Source organism: Atractosteus spatula, chromosome 13 (genome assembly GCF_055471065.1).
Source record: "Atractosteus spatula isolate fAtrSpa1 chromosome 13, fAtrSpa1.hap1, whole genome shotgun sequence".
NCBI lineage: Eukaryota > Metazoa > Chordata > Actinopteri > Semionotiformes > Lepisosteidae > Atractosteus > Atractosteus spatula.
Window position 1 is genome coordinate 29040643 of NC_142718.1, and position 22860 is coordinate 29063502.

General features: G+C 34.5%; 1 protein-coding gene across 1 annotated transcript; it reads left to right on the forward strand.

The window, feature by feature from the left end:
* The first annotated feature begins 2330 nt into the window (after positions 1-2330).
* fap (fibroblast activation protein, alpha) lies at positions 2331-22852 on the forward strand. The gene is made up of 26 exons (XM_088929857.1): positions 2331-2421; positions 2722-2806; positions 6976-7077; positions 7557-7648; positions 7732-7806; positions 8334-8386; positions 8732-8804; positions 9388-9508; positions 10757-10911; positions 11208-11305; positions 11620-11749; positions 12136-12174; positions 12538-12639; positions 12835-12905; positions 13741-13794; positions 14271-14395; positions 14928-14972; positions 15402-15500; positions 15638-15707; positions 16003-16197; positions 16468-16522; positions 16853-16952; positions 19004-19068; positions 19614-19686; positions 19919-19992; positions 22100-22852. The coding sequence occupies exons 1-26, from the start codon at positions 2416-2418 to the stop codon at positions 22196-22198; spliced, it is 2256 nt and encodes a 751-aa protein (XP_088785983.1). The 5' UTR covers positions 2331-2415; the 3' UTR covers positions 22199-22852.
* Positions 22853-22860: the final 8 nt, after the last annotated feature.

A 22860-nucleotide genomic window follows, 5' to 3' on the forward strand; every position in this document is an offset into this window, starting at 1 on the left:
AACTCATTAACCAATTAAGATAGAAAGAGATAGTGTAGGTGGGGGAATAGATAATTAGCCACGCCCTGAAAATGTATTTAATCTTTGATGCTAGCTTTGTACTATCAGTTCTACTTGTGAAAGTTTTACTTATGTTGTGGAGCTCCCGTTTCTTGTGAATAAAGGAAGAAAATTTGTCTTACTGCTGTCTCTGGTCTGATTCACTTGGGACCGCTTGTTTACATAGGAATGAGAAAAATCACATTGTGATTAGAGTGACCAAGAGGGGCCATGAAATGCATCAGGAATAGTAAAAACTATAACACTGGTACAAAATGTATCATTCCTGGTGGCAACATAGTCTTTTGTTCAGACCTTGACAGAAACTTCTTTAAATTAGTGTGATTAAAGTCCTAAAAGCATCAAGCTGAGTCCGGAAAATAATTTTCAACCTCCAAAATGTGAGTTGTAGCTGAGCCGCACCAAAGTTCCTGTTTGTGGAGAAATACAAAAAAGCTACCACGATAATGGAGGCAAATTTGCATCAGGTAACAAGTTTTACAACCAATGGTAAGAGATGGCATGACCGTGAGATTTATAGTATCTGAACAACACTTCTGGTTCACATAAAAACAGACTCCTCCACCCCCCCCAGTTTGAGTGACTCTTCGGTACGGTCAGCCCAGTGCAGGGAGAAGTCCCACTGGTGTAGCTCTAAATCCGATACCATTTTGAGCCATGTCTCAGTGAAACACAATCACCAAGCAACTGCCAACACCGCACCTGGAACAAATCAGAGTAGCCCACTTGACCTTGTTAGGCAGGGAACGGACATTGAAAACGGACATTAAACAACGCAATGGTAAATGGTGTTTTCAAAGCCGTACTAGAATGCCAGCCCTCTTTTCCTACTTTATAGGTTGGTGTTCATGTTTCTGGTAGCAGCTGTGTGCACTTGCACCTGTGTCCGCATTCCCAGCAACAAAGTCCCTTGAAGAGAAGTACTACTTCAGCAGAAATTCAACCATTATGCCGAATATGTAACAAATCAAGCCTCTCATACTTCAGCGGACTAACTCAAGATCACATACTGTACATACTGTGAAACAAACAAAACGATAAAAAAAAATTTGTTTTGTGAACAGACAAGCAAACACCATATCTACCCAGTGAGGCACCATTTCCAGGGATTTAAAGCAGGTTTGCAGAGCTATTTGCTGTCATTGCCTTCAGGTGGGCATTTTAGACCCCCTCAGCACTGCTTGTTTGTGGCGAAGCCATAAAGCTTCAGAGGCAGTTCCCTAGCTAGGCATTTTGTTATCCTTGGTATCCCACTTCTACCACCAGTGTGGCATTTACAGGGCTGTGAATTTACTATGCCCACAAGGGAGAGTAATATCATACATAATGCCAAATATAATAACTACAGGAAAGAAATATCACTCGCCACATCCGTACGTACATACATACACATATGCACTCACTCTTAACATCACTTACTGAATACCATCCATTTCGAAACTACAGAGTCCAGATCTAGGGATTTACAGTAGACAACCAAATTCACTCACACACTCATTATGTTTTCACCTTGTCAATTTCAGTCCTGTTTTACGATCCTGTCTCATCAGGTCCAAAAGAAAGCGTTGTATAATCACCACCCAGTCTTTCTTACTAGTCCAGTCCTGTGAAAAAAAGTACCCTGAAGCCCGTGAATACAACAGTAATTTTGTATAAGAAATCAAATGTACTGTTGTTACGTCCCCGTATGTTTTGGTTTTTTAAAATAAACTAATTCGTTGCACCCACAAACACATAAAGCTAGCATACAGTACGAGACTATAACGCTACAAACAGTTCATACTTTAAAACAAAATCTTGGGCATTTACATTGGACATGTGCTTCTACAAATACAGTATATAATTTATCAAAGCATGTTACTAAATGTAATTAATATAAAGTTCACATACAGCACATCGTGTAACTGACCAGAAAAGTCGTACAAAGCATTTACAGTACAAGATGACTGTTTCGTGGTTAATTAAAAGCCATGTCCCAAATCTTAACGAATTCTTCAACCCCTAAAGCTGAGTAATCCGCGGATTCTAAGACAACATCTGTGTGCCTGGAAGCATTTTCAAAGTCTTCCTACAGTACGCCCTGAAATTAAAGATCCTGTTAAGAAAGGATCATTCAGTTGTCAGAGAACTTTAATCGGGACCATAATTTATAAGTCTTCTTTTACAACATAGATAAGATAATATTTAACAAAAAGTCTTGGGAAGCAAAAGTTAATTTAACAGTTAGATGTTTAACCTTTGAGTATACTTCAGGCGTCTTAAATCTCTTCACCACGTCAGCAAATCCTGGAATTTATCAGATTCATAACTGAGTCTTTCCAGCAGTGAAAATACCGTTGTGGGTCCGGTAAAATCATGAAGGTCAGTAATCGTTTGTTTATTTTGTGTTGGACTTATTAAAGCCATCTTCGAACTTTCAGGGGTTAAAATCAGCTTAAGAGTAGAGAACTGAACGACACAAAGAACTGTTTAAACGGAGTATTGGTAATTGAGAGCAAAGGTGTTTTCTCAAATCTACTTGGATTTAGAAATGTTGAAAACAAAAATGTTTTTGAAACATGCATGTTTCAGATCTCTGTTTCATAAACTGTAATAAACATTAGAATAACTAAAGAAAATAGAAACTTACTTTACAGTCATTTTTACTTTACTTTTTTCTAGACAATTTGCCAGGTGTTTCTGGGGTTGGCTGTAGCCGCTGTCGTCATCACTTTAATAGCTGTTCCCGCGGCGATATTTTTAGGCAGTAAGTGGTGTCATTTTCCTCCTAATTACCGTGTCATTACAGACAGAGAATTCATTTTTGTGTATTAACAATTATTTATTTCTAAACTTGTTCCATAATTATTTGTGTACTTAAAACAGGGGAAGCACGTTCCTAGACTAGTAGGAAACCCGAGAAAGTTACCTAAAGCGATGAAGATGTTAGTTAATGAAAGCCAAATGTACAGTATACTGTAAATGAATCAAACCAATATAAAAGAATTAGAAAACTTTTCTGGAAAGTACAACTCGATATATTAAATCGGTCAGTATGACACTAGTAATTAGTGCAGTGCATTTGCATATAAAACAAATTATGATCATGTAATCTTTGTGTCCATTTATGTTACCCCTTTTAGATTATTTTATCTTTTTTATTTTCTGGGTTGGTGTTCGGGGAGTGGGTTGAAGGTCGTTTAAAATTAAGGGGTTCAGTCAGATACAGTACAGTAGTCAAGAGTGTAAAACTGGACGTTGTGTTACAAAGTATGGACCTACAGTATGTGGTGCTGCGTGATGAAACAATAAAGGGAAACTTTAATAATAGAGATTGCAGAATCATGTGTTTTTGGCTGTAAAAACATTAGTCAGAGAACGATTTTAAGAGAAACTAGAAGATTTATATGCGTGTGAATACTTTTACAGTGTGTGCTTTATTCCCTTACCTACCCATAGAAACGTATTGTGGTGTTATTTGTAATATGAGCTACTGAAAATTGACATTTTGTAGTTATCTTCTGCAGTAGCACGTTGTAAAACTTTGGTTTGGAGACATTTTTACTGGGTATTTGATCTCTCTCATTTAAAGCAGTTAAACTGTCTCCGAAACAGCAGCAGTACATAAAACTCATGATTCTCCGTAGTCATGTGTCCTGAGAATCATTTATTGGAACTAAATATAGTAAATACAGAAGTGGCAATATGCACGAAGAAAACTGATGCTTTTGTTTTTTATATTTAGCACTGTAATAATAGGGAAGAGCAATATTGTTTTGGTCTCACATTGAGCAATTATATTTAGGTACTGCAGAAAAAAATGCATACAGTAAAATAATTGAATTGGCTTTAAACTTTAAATATGTATATTTTAGACTTCAATAGGTGTACTGCCATTATGTCACCATTATTTCCAGAATGAAATCAATTTCATTTAAGCAGAGAAATCAAAACTGTCAGATGAGAAGCTACAATTAAATGCTGTCCTGACATAATATATTTCCAGTGGAAATAACTCTTTCCAGAACAGAGATTCAGTATAAGGATGAGATCAGAATGATTACCAGTGTTATTCTTACTATATTGTTTTTTTTCCTTCTAAATAAAATCCTAAAAAAGACCACCATTACCAACATAGACATAAAAGGTGTGTGATAATTTGAGTAAATTAGATCAGGGTCCGCCTTAATACAAAAACTATTTTAGCAGTTACAGTCTAGAAAATGAAATAAAATCAACATGCATCAAAAAGTTAAAAAGGTCTACAAGGAATATATATGAAATGTGATTTCCCCATATTTTGACAGACCCGCCTTTCTTAAAGTGGCATGTAACACAGGATGATATTTTACCGATTCAGAGCAGCTCTAGTTAAATATGTGTCATGTAAATATTCAATATTAAGACATCTTGCCCTATTCTCAATGCTGGTCATTCAGTGCGTATGATTACTGTACACAGATAAAGCTGGTGAAATGTATCAATGAAAGGTGAAGGATAAAATTATTTAATAAATATAACTACCAAAATGGTATTATGGTTGCATGAATTGTGTCATAAATCCAGTTAACACTTTAACACAATTATAGATTTAAGTCAATGTGATGAACAATTTCCTAAATAATTAAGTACTGTACTAATTAAAACATAGCTATTGGGTGGCATTATATTACAACTAACAACTTTTAAAAAATATAATTTGCTATAATTCTTGCAGTATGTATTCACATGAATCAGATATTCAAATATTCAACACAATTACTGACAGAGTGTTTAAAAGGTGGACTTTGGTGTAGTAAATGCAGATACAGATAGATAATAAGTATCCACAAACATTACACAGAAGTCTGAAGAGGGTATTTTAATGATTACATTTCAAAGCTCTCCTGCACATTGCCTAAAATATACCAGCATTAGTCTCTTTGTATTAAATACTATATCATTTTAGTATCCAGTCTTCTGCTTGGATTTAATCAAATAAGTATTTGTCCAATTAATTGAGTATAAGTCCAATTAATTGAATTTATGAAGATTAATTTTAATTTCTTTGCTAGGTAGTTTTATTGAACCAAGTTTGTAGGGTGCATTAAGACATACAAGTCCATAAGAAAGATTACAAACCTGATAAGTTATTGAGCCCATGTAGCATGTACTGTACAGTATGGTTGCAAAAAAAAAATTAAGGATCTCTGCAGACATTTCTTGAGAGCTGTTCTTGTGTTGTTTTCGCCAAATTGGAGGTAATATGCAGTTTCTGCAGACAAAGAACATATACTGTACGTGAGAAATCACAGCCACAAAAGCATACTGCATGAGATGGCACATAGCCTGAGATGAACCCTATATAGTGAAGTGTTAGGCTGGTGTAATATAAACAAATTGTGCTTGGTTTATTAAAACTGTGTTTTACCTGCCCAAATTATCTTCCAAATGTCTTTGATGGAAATACAGAACTGAATAATCTCAAAGAATTCCATGACCTTTTGAATGAGAGAACACATATACTGTACACTTAAACCAGAGGTATACAATCAAAGTGCTAAACCCAGTTATTTACAGCACACCATGGCTGGAACCTGGAGAAGATAATAGGACACTGTGCGTGAAGCTCCTGCAGCTTGAGCTCATTTCTATTTTCATTTGAAATGTGGGTTTTCAAGTGAAAATGGGTTCTGGACTTCCTGTGTTGTATATCATACTCTTTTGTATGCAGGATTTTCCCTATCCATCTCTGAATCAGCACCCAGATATCATTTCCTCACATTTTTCCACCAAACTAATATGTGCATTGCCACTTACACCACATGTAAACTCTCATAATGTCTTCCTATTAGGATTTTGAATACTTGAATCAGGTCCAATTGTAGTCTTCTAAGTTCAAGATTGGAAAAAAAAAATAGTCCTCATAGGACTTTCATTCAAGCTCTTCTCCAGACTGATTCCAGTTTAGCAGTTTTTTTTTGTAGCATGGTGACCAAAATAAACACCTGAGCCTCACACCTGAAGAAGGCTCCACGGCTGAAACCTTGTGTTTTCTTTCTTCTTTTTGTTTGTTTTTCTTTTCTTTCTTTATTTATTGTTTTTCTACAGGCTAAAAAAGTAAAGCAGTGTCAACATAGCATTTCACAGAGAAATCTTCAAGCTCAGGGTGTCCTGTTTTATAATATATCCTGATCTAGTATGAGAATAATGACTCACTAGGGTGTTTTGCAATTACAGAACATCTACATCAGCAATTTTTAAAAACCACATGTATTTGCATTCTTTGTATTTCTGAAATTTTTGTGAGGATCTATGAATCTTTTGATTACAGATTATGTTTTTTAAAATGTAAGCATCTGTTTAAGATCATTTGGAATCATTTGGCGCCACCATGTGATTGCAGGTTTCCACTTTAATTTACAGTCTACTGAGACATGAGGCAAAGTTCATGACATCCCACGAACTACACCTGGAACACTGTAATACTGTTTGTTCTGTAAATGAACTGACCTGGACTATGAAAAAAAGACAAATTCATTATTCATTGTTTTGCAAAAATAAGACAGAGGTTAAAGCATCCAGCTTGTTAGATATTAACTGAAAATGTACAGTAATGAATACTTTATGCTTCTATTAAAGCAAATTGAAATTAAAATAAAAGGACTGCTAGGTTTTAATTAAGGAAAAACACAACAGGACACATTAACAATCATTTTAAAAACAAATTTCATATAAATTACTTTATCTGTGATCCTCTTGACCAGTATATTATGGGTGTATTGATTTTATTTTAGACGTACTGTAGAAATCATCATTAAGTTTGAAGTCCTTGCTAACAGATTCCAATTCTTAAAAATACGAGGCATTCTGTTTTATTGTGATAAAACTTTGAAAAACAGCTCCTTGTGTTTGACTGTGTAAAGACTTTCTTATAAAAAGCACTTTATTTTTAAGGAAAGGATCTTAAAGGAAATGATTCCCACAAAACATTCTCCCTGGATGACTACTTCAATGATACCATCAGGTACAAATCATACAATCTGCGGTGGATATCAGGTAATAAAAAAAGTTACGCTGACTTCTGAAAAGTGATTTAGAAATCTGTTGTGTAATATATAGAGATTAGGAATGATTATATAGAACTTATTATTATTGTTCTAATTATTAGGAAAAATGACAATAGTTTGGTCAGTAACCATTTTATGATGGAATAGCAAGAGGAAATAATGCTGCAATAGAGGTTTGAAAAGTGTAAAAGATACCAAAAATAAAAAGTTAGAAATTAGTAAAGTTTAAAAAATGAAATGAATTGTACAGTGTAGATTCTCAAACATATCCCAATGTCTCTAAATATGATATCAAGTCCATGAAAAAAGGTGACAAATGACAAGTATGGCATAATCTGTGTATGAATAACACCACAGAAGTGTTTTTTTCTCTCGCAAAACAAATGCTTTAAGCACAAGATGAATATCATGTAACAGCAAACTTAATGTAATGTACTGTACATATGACCCTGTGTTTTCTTCTATTAGATACTGAATACCTGCATAAAAGAGGAGGAAATGTCTTTCGATATGATGTGGAGACAAATAAGGTTTCAGACTTTTTGAGCAACAACACTTTTGTAAGAAGTTTTCTTTTATTAGGTAGTCTTCATTTCAAGCTAAAAGATGAAATAGAATTAATTTAGTTTTTGTATATTTTTAGGCTCAAGTGGATGCTTCAGATTATCTTTTATCAGATGATCAGAAATACGTCCTTTTTGAAAGCAATTACACAAAGGTAATTTGGAAGTCTTTCTACACTATATTTTAAAGATGACGCTTTCCTGATTAAAAAATAAAGCACTAAATAATGAGTGATTTATTCTTGTTATATTAAGTTTAGCAATATTGAGGGTGAGCAGTACTGGGATGGGATACCAAGAAGGTCATGTTGCTGTTGTAAGTGATGTTGGTTGACCAGTAGGACACTCTTTTTCCATCTCAACCAATGCCCCCTTTGGATGACATATTAAACCAAGGCTTTAATGACTACCTGGTCATTAAGGATCCTGCAGTATGGTTTGAGAGAGTAAGGGTGTTGATGGCAGTGTTTTGATAAAATTCCACTTTGGGCTCGCATAATCTGTCCTGCCTGAAGATCCATTTTAATTCTGGTAACGAGATGAACTAATTAGATTTTTTCACATGACCAACAGTGTAGTGTGGCTGCGAATGTTTCCAGGTGTCACCCATAAGGATGGGTGAAACAAGTACAAAAGAAAAAAGTGCTTTATAAATACTTAATTATAATTCCTCTCTTAACAGCTGTGGAGGCATTCATATACAGCTTCTTATTCTATTTTTGATGTGGATAAATCGTAAGTTTCTTTTTTTCTTTGTGTTCAGAAACATAAAACTATGAACCACAACTTCTGAACTAACAAGTAACTTGTTCATATATCCTTGATGTGATATTTTTTTCTAGAATTCACAGAGCTTTTTCAGCCTTGCTGGTCTCAGCAAAATGTATAAGTATAAATTATATGATTATTGTTGTATAACATTTTATTCCACATTAAAAATAAATTGCATTTATATTTACACATTGTGGCCATTTATGTGTGTGCATTTATTTAGAAAAAGACATTAGAAATGCATAATTACTGGAGTTCTGTATTTTGAAGGACAGTACCATTTTCTCTGCATCTTTTTCTCTTTCATAGAACGTTTGTGACATCATCCCAACTACCACACAAAATACAGTATATAGAGTGGGCACCAACTGGGAACAAGTTGGTAAGTTAAACAAATAGGAATGTAACTTGGTACAAACTTAATATTTTTTACTATCCAGCAACTATAACAGTACAATATCAGTGAACTTACCTGCTCTGAATTGTTTTCAAGGACACTGAAATATGGGCATGGAAATAAAGCAATAAAAAAAGATATCCACTTTGTACTCTTGTAACCCATTTTCTATTGTGACACTGCACATTGTAAAGTGCTGTAGATCATAAAGACAATAAAAGGTGACTGCCTATCATGCCAACATTGCACTAAGTAACTTATTTTCCAATGCTGAAAAATGCTGAAAATCTTCTACTTTGCTCAAAGAAACTGGAATTTGTTATTGACAAGTGGGTGGGTGATTTCTTTTCTATTAAATACCTCATTCAAACGTACATCATCAGCACCCTAGTCAAAATTTAAACCCACAATCTTCTAGGTGATAGTCGAAAGCACTAACCACCACTCTACACTGCTGGTGATTTCACAGAGGCCCTTATTACATACGCTTACTTTATATTCCGCCTAGATCTGGAATAAGAAGGTTGGTGAATATCATAATTACTACTAAATCACAATTTTCTTACAGGCATATGTGTGGAAAAATAATGTTTACTTAAAAACAGATGTTAATGCAACACCTCAAGCTGTAACTACTGACGGAGAAGAAAATAAAATTTTCAATGGCATCCCAGATTGGGTATATGAGGGTAAGATTTTTATGGTGGACAATGAGTACTAATAGCTTTGAACCCTGATACCGCACAAATGTTTATCTTTATTGTCTTATAGTTTACAATCATATTCTTTTTACATGAAACAGCATTATTGCGTACAGAAAATTATTGCTACTGATTGTTTTTTATTATCATTGGCCATGTGAATATGGTCGTACGATTATGATTTTCCACTAATTCTTCATTGTACTGTCACATCAGAAATGTTAACTATACCGTATTTTTGGAAACAGTTTATGGCATTTATATTTTCCCCAAACCAATAGAACATATGAGAAACCACTGGCTCATAATGATCAGTTCCAGGAGACAGAGAGGTTGCAAAATAGTTTCAGGACATTAAGCATTTATTCTTCCATTTTACTGAATTTTGCTGAGCTACTGCCCAGTGAATAAAGTGTTGCATGACGTAAACTAATGAGGGGGGTGGTGTTGAGTCAGATTGTTGAGTCCACACTGTATAACATCAGCAGTGCTTAAAGTCGTAGGACAGTTCCCTTACATTTACAATATACTGTACAAGTTCACTGTTAGCAGTATTCCGTCTTAAACACTGACACGTGTTTTTATTAATTTTTATCAATGCTCATATCCTGAGTATTCCCACTGTTTCTCTCTTTCGCCTTTGTGACACAAACACTGATTTCACAGCCTGCAAGAACTATCAATTTGAAAGCACAGTTAGAGCAAATTGCAGTGCTAATTCATTTAATCATCATTTCATTACAGAGAAAATTATGGAGTTGTAAATAGACAAGGGGATAAAGAATGCAACCACACATTTTTCCATTACCAAGATGTTGTGTTGCAGAAAGAATTACTTCTGAATCCCAAATTCATAATCCTTTCCTCCTTGTCATTCCCTAAACATATTTATATTACAGTACAAGTGAAAGTAAAGATGGAAAGACCTACAGCATAAACAATGATCCTGCACAAGAAGGAAGACAAACAATAATCAGACACTTGAAATTAAGTCCAATCAGTGAAAGACATTGATCTTTTCCCCTGGCTATTACTTGTTGCATATCATTAAAATCAGAAAATGAATGAAGACAATCTGACCTTGGCTCAGAAACAGAGAAATATGATTGCTCAGATGTGGGCTATAACTCCACAGAATCCAGGAAAAAACAGTGCTCTTTGAGTCTTGAAATTTTCATAGTGTCTGATGTCTTTAACTTGTTCCGTTTTCCTATTTCTTGTTTTCATCTTTCTAAGAGGAAATGTTTGCATATAACTATGCTTTGTGGTGGTCTCCAAGTGGGAAATTTCTAGCATATGCACAATTTAATGATACGGAAGTAAATACCATTGAGTACTCGTTTTATGGAGATGGACAATACCCAGAGACGGTCATTTTTCCATACCCTAAGGTATAATACTTCTCTTTGTGTGCATGCTTACTTTTGTGCAAGGATGAAAGTTTGGCTCTGTTCATAAAACACTATGCTTGCAACACAAAGGTACAGGGTTTAATCATGACCTTTTATGGCTTACATGCTTTAAACTACGCTATGTGTTTTCATAGTATTTGCTATAAAATTAATAATTACAAAAATGAAACACTTTTCTGAGTGTTTTATCAATATTTTTCATATATTATTAAAATATTACTGTACACACTTTTCATAAGCCATCTTTTTTTAAATAATCATTCTCTTCCACCAAGGCTGGGTCTACAATTCCTATAGCAAAGCTGTTTGTTGTGGATACCTCAAATATATCACGAATTGCAGAGGTTATTGTACCAGACCCTATGCGATCAAGGTACAGTATACTACTACAGTGTTCCATTAAAATTACATAAAAAAATGTTTTTACCTCACTCTCCATAGTGCATGTTTAATAAAAGCCACAGAAAACCAAATGAAAAAAATATGGTATCCTTTTGACCAAAAATATCAATGATTAAATCTAAACATTTTTAAAAATATTTTCTAAATATTTTGCAAGAAATATCAATTACTGTATAAACCATTATGAGCACTGTTGTAATCAGTGGTTTTAATAAATATACAGTAGATATACTGTATTTAAAATGTACTTTTTCAAACATGCTTAAGTATCTTTTCTTGTCTTAGTGACCACTATTTAAGCACAGTCACCTGGGTTACCGACAATCGCATTGCAGTTCAGTGGCTATTTAGAGCACAGAATCACAGCATTTTAGTGGTCTATGATTACAGCACAGCTGGTTGGAATCATCTAAAGGTGTGTATCTTTCTAGTTACTTTCACATAATCTACAGTTTAGGAGTATTTTATGCTTACATACACTTCAGTAAATATGCAGGCATCCTGTGTATTTTATCACCTCATATACAGGTGAAATGAAATAACAATTTAAGAAATAAAGTACCAGAATCTTATGGTAATATTCATTTACATCTGACTTTAAAGTTGAACAAATCTGTGAAGTTGTACCCTTGTCCACAATGTCAATTTTATATTTCAAGCCTGCAGATACGTTTAGATATAATGAAGGGTTACCAAAAACTCATTACTGCCAAAAGCTAAATCTGAAAATAACTTTTGCTATATTAAAAGCTAGATTTCTTAATATTAAATTGCAATTAATATATTTTCTTCTTTTCTCAGTCTTATGAAGAAAAAAGTCAAACGGGCTGGGTTGGACAAGTAAGTTCTAATCAAAATATGTGGATAAATGGGTATAACTGCTAATTGAACACTATATCACAAAGAAACCCCAGAGTGAAAGATTATTATGTTCTTCCATATTGTATTTGTACCTCTTCTGCCACTCTAGGAAACATGCTATGATGTCTGCTATGATGTAGCCTGTTAACTTAAATCAAGGAAAAACATTAGAAACAATGTGTAAAGTATTTGTTACAATTAGGCCAATTTTCTACACCACAGTATGGATAGAGCACTGTGTTATATTTACACCTTATAGTTTTAAATAATAAATACATGAGTTTGCATAATTAAAATTATACTTAAAACAGCAACACTTAATTAACATTACTTTCTTTACAGTTTTACCCCCTGGAACCTTTCTTTGCTGCAGACAACATCAGTTTTTACAAAATAATGAGTGACAAAGATGGATATAAACATATCCACTACGTGCATTCATCAGTAAGTGTTCCGAAAAGTTAAAACACATTGAACCAGCTGATTAGAGTAAAGCTAAGAATTGAATAAACTACTGCTGTATTATTCCACTAGGGGCATTCAATTAAAAAGCAAATAAATAAAATCAGAAGATGTGAATGTGAAAATGTGAGTGAGAAAAAGTCTTACACAAAATTAATATTGATTTATAATTCTTAGGATAACAGTGTTCCAATAACATCTGGAAAATGGGAAGTCATATACATTTCAAAACTAACCAAAGATACCATGTAAGTAACTTGAATATATTATTAATTTATTTATTTGCCTAGGTGATGTCTTTATGAAGGACAAAAAAAAATCATACTAATTTTAATGTACAGTAGTGTACATCTGTTAAATATGACTATAGAAGTCTGTCTATAAAAATTCAGAAAGACTTGAATAGGATGGTATAAATATCCATCCATCCATTTTCTAACCCCTTCATCCAATTCTGGGTCACGGGGAGGCACACCCTGTCCCAGCAAGCAAATGGCGCAAGGCAGGATATACCATGGACAGGACGCAAGTCCGTTGCAGGGCAGACACACAGAGATGCACAAATTGTAAATATCCAGCCAATTAGATGTATAATCCCCTTTTAAATAAAAGTACTGTTCACCATTTCAAGAAATATGGCCCAGTGGTTGACAGTGCTGCCGCCTCAAGAATCTGGGGTGCTGGGTCCAATTCCAGACCGAGCCACCTCCTGTGTGGAGTTTGCATGTTCTCCCTAGGTCTGCACAGGTTTTTACTGGGTGTCCTAGTTTTCTCCGACTTTCTAACGACATGCTGGTTGGGTGAACAGATGTCTCTAAAATGGCCCTGTGTGTCCATCGATGGACAGGTGTCCCTTCTGGGATGCAATCCTACCTTGCACTGTCTGCTTTCAGACTAAACTGAATTGCTGCAATCTTTAGCAGAAGGAAGTGGCTTTCTGAAAACAGATGTATGGATATATATAGTATGAAGACCACAGATGAGCATACCTAGAATTACCAGTTACATTACAAATTTAACCCAGATTAAATTAAATATATTTTTAAATAAAAATTCATGAACAAGCTGTGGTTCTTTTTGCAGCTACTATGTTAGCAATCAACACGAAGGACGTCCAGGACAACGCAACCTATACAGGTGAGACTAATTCCACACTTAAGCTATTAAATTACTTTAACCTCAGATGTGCTGTGGGATGATTTAAAATGTTTTTAAGGCTCTGGATCTTAAGACCTATGCATGTTTTCGGTATCTATCAAAAGGATAGAATTCTGGTACACATTGTTATAAAATTAAGTGCATAGTATTTTGAACATATCTGGTGAACAAATATACACATTTGTAAAGGACTGTGGCATTTCTGTGGTTCTGGCATTAGTGTGTAAAGACAACTCATAACCTACTGTATATGTAGTTGCATGTGAACCCGAATAATTCACTTCCATCTGCTGGATTTCAAAATATGTGGGGCCTTATTTATACAAAAATGGAGGGGGGTGTTATTTATTTATCCTTTATTTCTGTATGTTACTGAGGTCTACCAACAATAATAACTATGAACTGCAAGAAGTATGAAAATGATGATTTTCATCCTTCTACTATCTATGCACCAGGATTAAAATTGGTAGCACTCACTCTAATCCAGAATGCCTTACCTGTAAACAAGATGAAAAAAGATGTCAATACAACTCAGCTTACTTCAGCAAAAATGCGAAATATTATCGTATGGACTGCTATGGTAAGTTTATGAACAAGAAATTATTTTAATCCACATTATTTTTTATCTCTTCCAAACAGCAAAAAAAACAGACCACAAACAATAAATAGCTCAGAAATGGAACTTATCATTTGGAAACCAATAGTAAAAACTAGGCCAACATAAAAAAAAAATTAATAAAGAGTACTCTATACAGTATGATACAGTATGATTTGTTTATATCTGCAGAGTATCCTCAGTATTCAAATACAATAAAGAATATTTAGGATGAAATACAGTGGTGTGAAAAAGTGTTTGCCCCCTTCCTGATTTCTTATTTTTTTGTATCGGCACCAACCGAGTTTTGCAACTGGCAGCATTTATACTAATGGAACACTTACTGTAAAACTTTATATTGGATGAGGTGTTGGTGTACTAAAGTAATCCCAAACAATTTGTAAAACTAGTGCTAGTTGAGGCAAAGAGAAATGCGTCTTGTAAGAAATATTAACTGTGTCTATTAAGTTCAGAACTTGCTGGCCTTGCCTATTTATGGCACAATTTCTTTTAACAGGACCTGGATTACCTAAATTTACACTGCATAATTCCTCTGGTGAAGGTAAGTTTCAAGAACAGTTGTTGAAAAAAAGTCACATGTAATGAAATGACCAGTTAGCTACACTTAACAACAATTTTGTCCTAATTAAAGCTGTGCATGCATGATATTTCAAAATTGAAAACCATAAGGACAGCTAAGATGCAATCTTCCTGTTTACTACAGCATACTTCCTTTTTAAGAGGTATTCAAGGTTGTGACAAGATAGTGTCGTTCCAAATTAAGGCAGTCTCAGAGCAAATTAGGTTTGGACATTCTTTGGCCATTTCAGCTGTACCAACTGTATTAATTTCCTTAATACTGAAGACTTTGTAGTTATGGACAATTCTGGACAATTTTAAAACTGAAGCTACAGTACAAAGTATGACATTATTTCAGTACCTCTGAATATACAGTATATAATGAAAACCCGTTTAATTTGTTTTATGTCAGAAATTAAGGTCCTTGAAGAAAACAAAGATTTGGAAAACATTCTGGCAGAATTTCAAATGCCAACTATACGTCGTGAGACCATTCGTTTAGGAGAGTTTCGTAAGTGGTTTCATTTTTAAAGCTTCCTCTAAAACAGAAATACAAAAGTTCACTAGAACATAGAACTTTAAAATGAAAATGTTATAGAATCTCACAAAATCTGTTTTTTTTTCTCCTCCAACCATTTTGTCTTGCAGATCTTTGGTATCAAATGACTTTACCACCTCATTTTGATGAATCTAAGAAATATCCACTGCTAATTGATGTGTGAGTTATTTTTACCCCTGTCTAGATGCGCTCTCTAAATGCATAGGTGATTTGTTCATTTCTATAATAGAAACTGCAATTGCACTATTTTGGCGATATGGATAAGTAATATGAGGTTAATTATTACCTTTAATGGCCCATCAAGTGTTTGTACAGTATATGTACAGATATACAGGAGCTTGTATAATTAATACATATTGAGAGGCATTAAGAATACAAACAATCGTTATTGGTTGGCATTTTCCAGTGTTGTGGTGCATGTCAAGGAATTAATATATTAATTAACTGTCTTCAGGTATGCGGGACCATGCAGTCAGAAAGTAGATTTTCGCTTCAGGCTGAACTGGGCTACATATCTGGCAAGCACAGAGAAGATTATTGTTGCAAGTTTTGATGGAAGGGGAAGTGGTTACCAGGGTGATAAAATAATGCATTCAATATATCGACGACTAGGAACATATGAGGTGGAAGATCAGATTACAGCTGTGAGGTAGGATCATCACCCACAAGCACAAGGCCACAATTATGGATGGACGTACTGTATAAGCAATCTACTCCACTATGTACTGTATCTGAAAGCAATCTGAAAGGACATCAAACAAATAATTTAACAAGTCACTGTTTTATATGATGTTTTTAACAACTATCAGAAACATGGCTTTTGTAAGAAATACAGTACATAAAAACAGAACTAGTGTAATTAATATTTAGCTGCTTCTCAACTACAAAAACATCTAACAAAAATTGTTTCCTTTTTTAGGAAGTTTATAGATATGGGCTTTATAGACAAGACAAGAATAGCCATTTGGGGATGGGTAAGTTGACATACCTTAAATTGAAAAATATGTTCTTATAAAAAGATTCAATGCTAGAAAAGGTACAGAGAGTTATTTTAGGAGCCCTTTGTGATTTGTGTTCTTTTTTATTTTAATATTAGACAAGGGCTTGTCTTCAGGTAAAACACTGAAGCAAAATATTATTTCAGCAGAAACAGCTTTTTTCCCCTTTCCATTTATTACCATGAAAACCTTTGTTTTGTAGGTAGCAAACTATCCAAGATCATTTCAGATTATGATAGAAGCAGGATGTTACAATGGAAGACTAATAATTTTCGTTCATGTTGAACTCATCTCTTCCTTTTCCAGTCGTATGGTGGATACGTCACCTCCATGGCGCTTGGTTCTGGTAGTGGGGTTTTCAAGTGTGGAATAGCTGTTGCCCCAGTGTCTAAATGGGAATATTATGGTACGCAAAAGTTAAATGGAAAAAATGTACATTTTTTGCTTTGAAACAGACTAAATGTAGCATACAATACAGTGGTGTGAAAAGGTGTTTGCCCCCTTCCTGATTCCTTATTTTTTTGCATGTTTGTCACACTGAAATGTTTCAGATCATCAAACAAATTGAAATATTAGACAAAGATAACACAAGTAAACACAAAATGCAGTTTTTAAATGAAGGTTTTGATTATTAAGGGAAAAAAAAAATCCAAACCTACATGGCCCTGTGTGAAAAAGTGATTGCCCCCCCCTGTTAAAACATAAATCAACTGTGGTTTATCACATCTTTGGAAAGCTGAGTTAAATTTCTCTAGCCACACCCAGGCCTGATTACTGCCACACCTGTTCTCAATTAAGAAATCACTTAAATAGGACCTGCCTGACAAAGTGAAGTAGACCAAAAGATCCTCAAAAGCTAGACATCATGCTGCGATCCAAACAAATTCAGGAACAAATGAGAAACACAGTAATTGAGATTTATCAGTCTGGAAAAGGTTATAAAGCCATTTCTAAAGCTTTGGGACTCCAGCGAACCACAGTGAGAGCCATTATCCACAAATGGCGAAAACATGGAACATTGGTGATCCTTCCCTGGAGTGGCCGGCCGACCAAAATTACCCCAAGAGTGCAGCGACGACTCATTCAAGAGGTCACAAAAAACCCCACAACAACATCCAAAGAACTGCAGGCTTCACTTGCCTCAGTTAAGGTCAGTGTTCATGACTTCACCATAAGAAAGAGACTGGGCAAAAATGGCCTGCATGGCAGAGTTCCAAGACGAAAACCACTGCTGAGCAAAAAGAACATAAAGGCTCGTCTCAGTTTTGCCAGAAAACATCTTGATGATCCCCAAGACTTTTGGGAAAATACTCTGTGGACTGACGAGACAAAAGTTGAACTTTTTGGAAGGTGTGTGTCCCATTACATCTGGCGTAAAAGTAACACAGCATTTCAGAAAAGGAACATCATACCAACAGTAAAATATGGTGGTGGTAGTGTGATGGTCTGGGGCTGTTTTGCTGCTTCAGGACCTGGAAGACTTGCTGTGGTAAATGGAACCATGAATTCTGCTGTCTACCAAAAAATCCTGAAGGAGAATGTCCGGCCATCTGTTCGTGACCTCAAGCTGAAGCGTACTTGGGTTCTGCAGCAGGACAATGATCCAAAACACCAGCAAGTCCACCTCTGAATGGCTTAAGAAAAACAAAATGAAGACTTTGGAGTGGCCTAGGCAAAGTCCTGACCTGAATCCGATTGAGATGTTGTGGCATAACCTAAAAAAAGCGGTTAAGGCTCGAAAACCCTCCAATGTGGCTGAATTACAACAATTCTGCAAAGACGAGTGGGCCAAAATTCCTCCACAGCGCTGTAAAAGACTCATTGCCAGTTATCGCAAATGCTTGATTGCAGTTGTTGCTGCTAAGGGTGGCCCAACCAGTTATTAGGTTTAGGGGGCAATCACTTTTTCACACAGGGCCATGTAGGTTTGGATTTTTTTTTCCCTTAATAAAAACCTTCATTTAAAAACTGTATTTTGTGTTTACTTGTGTTATCTTTGTCTAATATTTCAATTTGTTTGATGATCTGAAACATTTCAGTGTGCCAAACATGCAAAAAAAAAAAGAAATCAGGAAGGGGGCAAACACTTTTTCACACCACTGTATGTGTCTTACACACTATTTTCCCTTTGGAATACTGCTATGATGTAATTTTAAGATAAAAAGATTAGTACCATGGACATTATCCAAGTTTGAATTTTGAATTAACAGTTTCAGGACCAAGACCTTCATGTTCTTTTCTTCTGTTACAGTATTTAACTCACAAAGCTTTAATTAGTTTTCATATTATTTAAGTATGTTAGAAACTAATAATGATGCTGCTTTTTGAAAGTAAGAATTTTAGAAATGTAAGGATTTTCCCAGAATATTTCTATTAGAAACATTGTTCACAGTTTCATTTTTTAAATAATGGGTTAACCATTTAAAAACATTAAAAAACGTATTTTAATATGCTCAGATGCCATCTACACTGAACGATACATGGGACAGCCTACAGAATCAGATAATCTAAAATTCTATCAGGTAAGACATTGTATAAAAATATAGATTTCAACAAACATTGTAAAAATTTAAAATCATATCAAGGTATTCTCAGAGAAAGGATACCATGAAAAAATCATCTGTATATCCTGCTTTTATTTTTATCAGTTTGTAGAGGTTCTATATACAAGGAGATCCTCACATTTCACCTATTTTCATGAAACACCAAACTTACCAACATGTAAAACATGAAAAATGTTAGCAATTTTCTGTGATTTTTAAAGTGGAAGGTTAACTCAGAAAACTGAACTCAAAGTAAAATAAAGATCTCAGAAGAAAAGTCAATACAAGCGTTCAATCTATGGAAAAATATGCTTAATGGTATCAACTACACATACTGTATGTTTATTCCACTTTAGCAAGGAGATATTTGCAATGTGTTACATTTCTAGCATTGCAGGAAATTTTTAAAATCTAAGCAGATATTTTTCAGAACATTAAATCTATTTATTTCAGTACATGACGAAAACAGAATTACTTAACTGATTTCTAAAACATTATCAAATACTTTTTTATTCTGTCAACAGAATTCCACTGTAACAGGAAGGGCTAGGAATTTCAAATCCGTTAATTATCTTCTAGTACATGGAACAGCAGATGGTGAGTGTTTAAGTCATTTAGAAGATACATCTTTACATATACATCAGAGAACAAATTATAAATATCAAAACTGTGTAGCTCTTTCTATCCAGCAGATACAGTATAAATATGCATGTATAATTTTAATGGGCGTTTTTGTATATACAGTATTTGGCACTCAATAGTTTTTTAATGATTTATTGATGTATAGAGATATTCCGTATCTTACACATCTGTCCTTATTTTATTACAGATAATGTCCATTTTCAGCAAGCTGCACAGATTTCAAAAGCACTTGTCGATGAACAGGTGGATTTTGAAGCTATGGTAAATAAGTGTCTATCCGTTCCTGAAAGTATTGAAACTTCAAAAGTAAAATTCATTCAAATAAACATACGTTTGTAATTACTCACATTAAAAATCAGACTATATCTGAAATATAAGTCAAAAAAATTCTTTTAAACTTAATGCAGTGTCATATTAATTACACATTAATAGCAGCGAGCAGCACAGTGGTGTGGCAGTAAATACTACCGCCTCACAGATCTTAGAAAGTGCATTCAGTTCTAGACTGCAGTCCATGTAGAGTGAAACACTGCACCACTACTTGAATTGGTTAGGAATAATGTTGGAACTTTAGGGATAACAGATTGTAAAAGCTCATTGTGGACTTTAGCCAGAACCCCAGGGATAACACCCCCTACTCCGTCAAGAAGAGTCATGGAATATTTAATAACCAAGTAGGCAGAGTTTTGGTTTAATGCCTCGTGCAAAGGATGGCACCTCCCACAGCTCCGTGTCTCTGGTCACCACACAAGGTCACTGGTTTGGGAATTCTGTTCGAGATGGTGTCACCTACTGGTTCACCACCACCTTCACAACCTATAGACATTGCCCTGAAAAAGACAAAAACAGCATTTCCCAAACTGCTGTAAATTTAGCCACACAACACTATTTACAGAACGCATACCGTACATGCCGGGTCTGGGATGGAGCATGTGGGGGTTTCGTACCAAAAACATTCTGTACATATTACTTCGAAATTCATTTAAAAGAATTTTGAAAGGAGGACAGTTAGAAAAATTACAAATTAAGTAACAACCCTAAATAATATAACAGTTGAAAGAATGATTATTACAGTTCACCTTGTGCATAAAAATAGGAAGGACAATTTGGTTCAAAAGTGTTCTTAGTATTTTTGATACTAAATATAAAATGAGATGTATTTTAGAAATGTTGCTAGCAAGGAAATCTATTCACGGTGTACCCATTAATGCTGTGTGGTATTATTCCACAGAACACAGGTTAGGAAACACTGCTGTAAGATAGAACTGTGGGCAGCACTGCAGGAAGATATTTACTGTGGATGAGAAAAATAAAAAATAATGTATTACGGAAAAAGATTGATTACTCTTGATGTAACAAATTCATCTATTATTCCTCTCAGTGTTGACACAGAACATAGCTTCTTAACTGAAATGTCTTAAAGATTATTCAGACTATAATATGTAAAGCACCCAAGCATTTGCAATTGGGAATATACAGGCTTTGCTTTCTGCAGATCTTGTAGTGAATGAGTGGCTAAGATATGGTAGAGTGGAGGAAGGATAGCCAGGGAATAGGCTGTCAAAAGCCAGACTGGTGAATATCCCACTGAGGGCTGATACAATGCCAGATTCTCCTACCCATGGAAACTTCCCATCTGCTGACACATGTAGAATACACTCCACACAATTACATTTCTTCTGAACTACCCAATTAAAAAAATCACTTCTGTGATCTATAGCCTATCTTTTAATATACAATTTTACCATTTTAAAAAATAACAATGCATTATAATATCACTTCAACTACAACAGTTAAAAAGGGTTTGAAGTACTCAAGGCATACATGCTATTGATAAAAATCACTTAACCCTGATTTGATATTCTATTTCCAGTCCAATGCAGGACATCATGGAAAAACCTTTTTGAAGAATGCAGAAATGACTGAATATATATACAGAAATAAAACAAAAAGAAAAGAACACCTACTTTGTAAAGAACACAGGAAATAAGCATATCATAGAGAAAGCTCATCAGTGGGCAAATCACATTTTTGATAATTATTTAATTATTTCCTTTGCTCCACTCCACTTTCATTAAGTATTAAAGCGCTGTCATTTTAATTCAGTTTAAGGTCTAAAAACAGATTTCTTCAGAAATAAATACAATTTGTGCAAAGGAAAAGGTTGACAATGTTTAAAAGGATAGATTTCCAGAAAGATTCAATCTTCATCCCTTGAAGCACAACATAGTTATTAAGAAAATATACTGCCTTTTCAGAAATGACACCAACTTTGGGGAAAACACAACTCAGATTTTACCATCTGAAAACAACCCTTCTGTAATTTAAACTTAAACTAATTAACTAATTTCTTTTGCTCCTCTTCCAGTGGTATACAGACAAGGACCATGGGCTTGGAGGATCTGCGTACCATCATGTCTACACACATATTAGTCATTTTCTCAGGAAATGTTTCTCCATAAACTAGAAATATCCATCTTACTTTTATACATGTGAAATTGTTAAATATTCTCTAGTCTGAAAGCAGACACTATATCCACACATTTGTTTTGGAAAATTTCTAATAATTTGGCCAAAAAAAGCTGTATTTGTGTTGAACACCACAGCATAGTCACTGGCTCTCTGAGGTTTCACAGTGAAAAGAGATGGGTTGCTGGACAATTGATATCTTGGATGGTTTTGCATTAGTGCAAGTGCTGTAGTTTTAATCTGCCTTCATTACAAATAGCCATAGAGTAGTTGAGTACACAAAGAAAAAAAAATAGTTGATGGTTCTAATTTAAAATTAGAAAAACAATGTAAAGTAGGACTAATGATTCCCACTGGATGAAGTCTCTGAACAAGTTTCTACATAACAGTTTTGAACATAAAACCAAAATGTAATTAAGTATGCTTTTCATCATGACTGTGGTGAAGACCTCATCAGCTCAAACGTGTAAAATTAACAAGCCTTTTGCAAATGAAGCTGCCTGCATGTATTTGTACATCACAATTTAACATAGCTTGTTTTGTTTTATTAATGAATTTGTTGATATGTTTTTTTAAACTTGCACTGAATGTATTGTGCATCTAAAGATGGATTTTCCATCATGTATGTGAAAATAAAATGTTTCAAAACTTGTTTCTGAA

Excerpts from the sequence above, each read along its gene's own strand:
- fap (XM_088929857.1), top strand. Across the intron at positions 11,306-11,619 it reads CCAGACCCTATGCGATCAAG|TGACCACTATTTAAGCACAG; the intron begins GTACAGTATACT and ends TTCTTGTCTTAG. Across the intron at positions 19,069-19,613 it reads ATAATCTAAAATTCTATCAG|AATTCCACTGTAACAGGAAG; the intron begins GTAAGACATTGT and ends TTCTGTCAACAG.